Source organism: Peromyscus maniculatus, chromosome 2 (genome assembly GCF_049852395.1).
Source record: "Peromyscus maniculatus bairdii isolate BWxNUB_F1_BW_parent chromosome 2, HU_Pman_BW_mat_3.1, whole genome shotgun sequence".
NCBI lineage: Eukaryota > Metazoa > Chordata > Mammalia > Rodentia > Cricetidae > Peromyscus > Peromyscus maniculatus.
Window position 1 is genome coordinate 109,565,090 of NC_134853.1, and position 6,851 is coordinate 109,571,940.

At 45.3% G+C, this 6,851-nt stretch overlaps 1 protein-coding gene across 1 annotated transcript; it reads left to right on the forward strand.

Annotated features, from left to right (window-relative positions):
* The first annotated feature begins 231 nt into the window (after positions 1 to 231).
* LOC143271670 (interferon alpha-12-like) lies at positions 232 to 804 on the forward strand. Its single transcript, XM_076563557.1, has one exon. The coding sequence runs from the start codon at positions 232 to 234 to the stop codon at positions 802 to 804; it is 573 nt and encodes a 190-aa protein (XP_076419672.1).
* Positions 805 to 6,851: the final 6,047 nt, after the last annotated feature.

The window sequence follows — 6,851 nt, forward strand, 5'->3', positions numbered from 1 at the left end:
ATAATGAAAATAAAAAATGGCGAGAAAAAAATGACCAGAAACAAGCAGGGAATGACTGAAAGAAAGTGAAAAGTACATGGGAGAGTACTGGGAGGGCATTCAGAAAATGGAAACTAGTGCTTTCTCTTATTTAAGACACATGGACCCAGGCAGGATGGACTTCAGAGAACCTAGAGGGGAAGGTTCAGGACCACAGAGCCCAGAGGACCACCAGCATCTGCAACATTCACAATGGCCAGGCCCTGTGCTCTCCTGACATTCCTGGTGGTGATGCACTTCTGGTCAAGCTGCTGTCTGGGATGTGACCTGCCTCAGACTCATTACCTCAGGAGCAAGAGAGTCTCCACAATCCTGGCACAAATGAGAAGACTCTCCCCTCTCTCCTGCCTGAAGGACAGAATGGATTTTGCATTCCCTCTGGAGAAGGTGGATGCCCAGCACATCCAGAAGGCCCAAGCCATCCCTGTCCTGCAGGAGCTGACCCAGCAGGTCCTGATCCTCTTCAGCTCAAAGGAATCATCTGCTGCTTGGGAGACAAGCCTCCTAGACACATTCTGCACTGATCTCCACAAGCAGCTCAAAGACCTGCAAGCTTGTCTGATGGAGCAGGGTGAGGTGCAGGAACCTTCCTCAAGCCAGGAAGACTCCCTGGTGGCTGTGAGAAACTACTTCCACAGGATCACTGTCTACCTGAAGGAGAAGAAACACAGCCCCTGTGCCTGGGAGGTGGTCAGAGCAGAAGTCAGGAGAGCCCTGTCTTCCTCAGCCAAGCTGCTGGCAGGACTGACTGAGGAGAAGGAGTAAGTTAGGCCAAAGTGGAGATGACTCCCCTGGACTTGGATCCTGCCCCTCACTGCTCAGATTTGGCCTTCTCCAAGAACTCTTTGACGTTGACATCAAGCTTGCCTGGATAGTTATCCTAATATTGGGTTATATTGTGTTGATCTGTAAGGGCATTTGCTTATTGATTCAGATGTTTTGTTTGTTTGTTGTTTTATTTATTTGTTTTATTTATTTATTAGGTCTTCTGCTTGTTTGTCTATCTACATGATTTTAGTTATTTTTTTATACCATAGAATTTTATATTTCCTTTAAATTATCATACCTTTATTGTTAATTTATTTCTTCTATTCAATAAAATTTTTACTATACATGCTTAATCTTATGTGTCATTCACATGATCTTTTGAAAACTGTTTGATGCTTCTAAACTCATTCTGTACATCATAAATGTAACACAACTGGATGTGGTAGGAAATAATACTGAAGCAATGTGTACTGCTTAGACTTAATAGGTGAGTTGATGCAGCCATCTTGTAGTTCCTTTCACTGATGGTAAAAATCATACATCTCTCCATTAGACAGTACTCCTCTGGATGGATAGCCAGCATGCTGTAGAGAAGGCAACCAGAACATCTTGCTTGTGTTCCATTGTGCCTTAGTCCTCCTGAACTACAATTCTCCCTGACCTCTCTGGCCTCCGTTAACTAACATTTGACCCCCAACTTCTATCAGATGAACTCGATTGGATTCCAAAGATGAGGGAGACCATAAAACCAAAGTAAAATAAATTACAAAGCAAATGGTGATCTTCCTACGTACCATTAAAATAGTGAGACATGAGAAAAGAAAAAACTCATGTCAGCCCTGTCTTGGTGATGGCTTCAATTGCTGAGACAGAATATCATGATCTAAAGCATTTTGGGGTAGAAATATTTTATTATAGCTTAAAATTACAGCACATTCCATTACTGAGAGAGCTTTAGCAAGATCTTCAACAGGGCAGGAACCTGAAGGCAGAGCCTGATATAGAGGTCATGGAGGAACACACTGTCTCCTGCCTTGATGCTTCAGGGCCTGCTCAGCCTGCTTTCAAATACTCATCGGGACCACCTGTCCAGGGGCTGGATCAGCCATAGTGGGCTGGACACTCCTACAGCAGTAATCAGTTATTAATGATTTAGAGACTGGTCTACAGTGTGATTCTGTAGAGACATCTTCCCTGGTGAGATCCCTTCTTCCCATATAAACCTACCTGGTGACAGGTTGAACTTAGAATTATCCATGGTAAATTTACTTCATAACAGCCTCAAAAAACATACCCTGAAATAAATCTAACAAGGGAAGTGAATGCAAATCTTCTAAAACACCACAGCTCATCCCTCTCAATTTCATTTGGTATCTTTTCTTTATTTCAATTTTTGTCATTTCAAATACTAAGCCCAGGTGTCCCTCCCTCCTGTTCTCTGATCCTCACCTTAACTGCATCAACCCCATCACCTAACAACTCCTCAGAGAAGATAAGTCCTCCCTTGGGTAGTCAACAAAGTGAGGCATACCAGGTTGAGCATAGCTCCCCACTGAATCAAGGCTGAGCAAGGTGTCCCAGCATAGGGTTTGGGCTCTCCCAAGCCAGTTCTTGCACTTGGGACAAGTCCTGGTCCCACTGCCACACAAGTGTCAGACTCATTCAGGGGGCCTAGTCGGGTCCCATGCAGGTCCCCCAGTAGTCAGTCCAATGTCCCTGAGATCCCACTACCTCGGGTAAGCTGTCTCTCTGGTTTTCCCTATTATGATCTTGACTCTCCTTCCCCTTTGCTTCCAGGATCCCACCTCCCTCTCTTCTACTGAACTCCAGGAGCTCAGCCCAGTGCCTGGACTAGGAATCTCTTTGCTAACTGTTGCCAGTGGTGCATGGATACACCGCCATCTAGTGGACACGGGCAACCCCTCAGGGGCCCCATTACTGAGGATAACTCAATCTTCCTCTCCCTGCAGCCAGGGTTTATATAAGCGAGAATTGTTGAAGCCAAGGTTAGATAAAGCACAGGGACAAATAACCAAATGAATGGAAGCACAGGATCTATGAACCAAAGGCTGAGGGGCCCCCAACTGGATCAGGCCCCCTTAACGGGTGAGACAGTCATTTGGCTTGATCTGTTTGGGAGGCAGCTGTGTGTTGGTGCTGGGTCCTGGGCTTGTTGTGTGAGTTGGCTGTTTGAATCCTGGGACTTATGCAGGGACGCCTGGCTCGGTCTGGGAGGGGGGGACTGGACCTGGCGGGACTGAGTCTACCAGGTCGATCCCGGTCCTTGGGGGAGACCTTGATCTGGAGGAGGTGGGAATGGGAGGTGAGGTCGGGGGAGAGAGAGGGGGGCGAGAGTGGGAGAACAGGGGAATCTGTGGCTATTATGTTGAACTGAATGATGTTGTAAAATAAATTTACAAAAAAAAAAAAAAAAAAGAAAATAGTTCATCATCTTGGACTGGGATTTCCTGACATGCCCCCTGCTTGAAACTGGGATTTTATCTGTCTCTATCATACTCAGACTGTGCATGCAGTCATAGCTACTATCAATACGGACCTGGAGCTACTATATTGTGTCTACAAACCCCTGTTTCCTACAGTAAGAAAGTGTCTCTGGGAACCTGCATCTTGGTGCCAGCTCTTGTGTAAAGAGTACTGCACTATGGATGCCAGGAAAGCCATACTGGTCTTTGCTCAGACACCTATTCCCTGTACATTGACCACTTTTAAGAGTCTGTGCCCAGTCACCTATTTGCAGAAGAACCTCCTCTGAGCAGCACTGAGAGATGCACTTATCCTCTTTGAGATGTAGAAGGTGATGTACAAAATCAGGCCTTTTGACACCACGGCCATTGCTCTTATTCTTGACATTCCTGCTCTCCAGCAGCTTCCTGTTTCCACAAGTGTCTTAAGATTGGTGTTGCTGGGAAGAAAATAATTGAAATTTTGAGTGTGATTGCATTGACTCTACCGTTCACGTTCCTAATTGCACTCAGTTTGATGTGAAATAACTTTTTTTATGGCCTTTGGACTTTTGAGTTGAACACTCTTAACATTGTTGCTATTGCTTCCCCACTGGGATTACATCACTTCCTTTGTTTTGCTTTCATTTCAAGTGACACCACAATTTCAGTTCCATGCCACCCACAACTTCAGTATCTTCTTTCTAGGAAAGTGGAAAAAAGAAATAAAATATTTAATGCAATGAAAAATCAAAACAGAAATGACATCCACCATGGAGTCTCCATCACCATAGAAAAATTGAATGAAAAATTATACACATTGGCAGTACTGAAACACTTCTATATGATGGAATCCCTCAAGGCTCTTCTGCTCAATTTTCTGATGAGTAAAGACAGAGTTTGTGCAGTATCCACCACTAAAGTAAAACTGCATAAATATCTGTAGGTCCAAACTTCTGGGTAACTAATAGGCAATCAGAGGCACTGCTATCACCGTGTCTTCTGGTCTGTATTTCCACCTCCTAACTTCAGGAACAGCAAGCAGTCAGTGAGCAAATATTGATCACAAAACTAGATTATGGAAAAATCTCAAATACTTACTCAGTGCAACTGTCCTCAGGACAAACTGGGACATTTACACTTCACTGCAGATCACAGGGTCTTCTGCTCTTGACAACTGGGACTTCTTGACACTCTGATCTCTGGCCATGTGTTCACTGCTAAACACAAAAGTCTTTCTAATAAATCCGCTGAAACCAGCACAACCTTCTTCTAACACTTATGACGCTAAAAACCAAGCAAACACCACACCGTGTGTGAGTGCTGATGTCATCAAGGTATGGTGATCACTCTCAGGGAGTGAGGTACAAGAAGAGGACTGAGGACAATGTGCCCCACCGTACAGTAGGGAGTTTTTGTAGAATCAAACTCCACTGAAGAAGTCACAGGGCACTCAGAGAAAAGGCAGCAACCAGGGATCTCAATCTCTAAACTCATACAAATCTAGCATGATCCCTCGTTCTGTGTTTGGGTAATTGTATAGGTTAAAGAACTCTCAATATGTGAAATGTGGACAGAGAATACTATACATGGATGCTGACTGTGAAGCACATCCCCATGGCTGACAAAACTGGTCCATGAGAGAGAAATTTCAGAGAAGCTCTCTTAACTGTATAAGACACACTGGCTATAACACAGAGAAGCTCTGTCTGTTCTTCATTCTAATGAATGCTCTTCTGCAGGACTGAACACTGAAATAAACCCACAGACCAGTACAGCATCCCTTTTTGTCCTAAGGACAGAGAAACAACAGTGTAAAGAACACGCTGACACTTGGTCCTAAGAGCAAAGCATTTATGATAACCTTTATGACAGTGTCTGTACATATATGTGTAAACATGTGTGTGTAGGAACATGTGTGTGCACATAAGTGTGTGTGACTACTAGTGTGCAGGCTAGATCATGCCACAGTAAGCATGTGGAGTAAGAAAACATCTTCTATGAATCAGTTATTCACTGCCACCATGGGTTCCAGTTTCGGTGGGCAGCCCCATGGCAGGTGTTGGGAGCACTGCCAATCAGCACTGGATGAGATGGGATAGTGTGTAGCATGGGGACAAAACTGTTGTAAATCCCAGATGATCAAGTGCACAAGAGTGGCAGACTGGATGGGACTTCAAATCCTTACCTGTCGCCTCAGGAGGAAGCCCCCTGTGGCCCCAACAGGGACTGTTCTCCATCAGCCTGGAGCCCCACAATGCACTGGGTCAGGCATGCTCAGAGCTATGTGAGGCCCCAGGCAGCTCCTGCCTTCTGCATGCCATGCTGCAAAGTTTCCACCAGAGGCTCCCTGCAAGGGGACCTGGCCTCAAACCTGCCATGTCTGGTTCCTTGGTGCTCATGGCCTGCCCTAGCTCCCAGCAGCTAGGTGGCGCCTCCAGTTCCCATGGCAGCCCCTGGGCCACCTGACTGCCACTGCCAGACATGTTTCACAACAGTGCTCTCCCCACCTGCTGCTGCATGTGCTCTGGGTCAGAGAGCAAGGAAGCAATGGGGGACAGAAGTACTCTCAGTCTGTCCCAGTTCAACCAAAGGGACCCTCTGTCCCTTCTGCTGGCCATCCGGCCCCAAAAGCTGTCCATGTACAGTTTTTATCTGGAGTCACAACACATACATAAACCAGGCATAAAACATACACACTTGTGGTCACATTTCTCACACATTCACACATTTATATAGGCAGGACATTCCAAAAAAAGGCGAACAATTTTCCCAGGGATACAGTGTCATCTGATCAACTCAAAAACTCTAAAATAAGAGTCTACAATTCTTGTTAGTCAGGAAAAGAACAAAATTATAACACACAAGACAACAAAACAGCTCTCCTGGCACCTGGAGACAAAACCAAAGGGAAGATGCTGGCGTCATGCCTTCCCGGTCTATACAAATTAAATTAGATACAAATCAACCAAAGGAATTCAAACTCATCCAAAGAACCTTCTGCAGGTACTTCCTTACAAAAGGATATTCAAATGAAAATAAGCAAGAAAACACAAACACAAACACAATCACAGAAAACTTGTTGGCCAGCGTCAGGCTCTATGGGCAGTGTTCTCAGCTGGCTTCAAGGATCCTGGCAAGCACCCAGATGTTATGCCAAGATGGAGAGGAACCCCTAAAGACCACCAGAGACCAAATCACTTATGTAAGAGACCAAATCACTTATGTAAAAGTGAAGAGCCTTTATTTTCAAGCTCGAGCTTAGACTCTGTGTCCAAACAGCAGTCAGTGAGAGCAGAGAGCCCAGAGCCCAGGCAGGGTGGGTTTTTTTTTTTTAAATCATAGCAAAGTTTGGGGTGAGGGCATTTCCAGGGTTCAGGACCCTGATTGACTGACATTTGTCTAGGGATATAGGGAATGTTTGAAATGTTAGCTATTTCCCCTTAGATACAAGCCCCATTGGGTGGGGTCAGCTTATGGCTTTTCCTGGGTCCAGGTGTTGCCTGCCAGAAGCTGTCTCTGGACCTCAAAGTCTGTCATGGCAGCTGTGTTGTCAAGCTATTTTGCTCTCCACCACACATT

Coding starts and splice junctions, on each gene's coding strand:
- LOC143271670 (XM_076563557.1), top strand. CDS start 232: ATGGCCAGGCCCTGTGCTCTCCTGACATTCCTGGTGGTGATGCACTTC.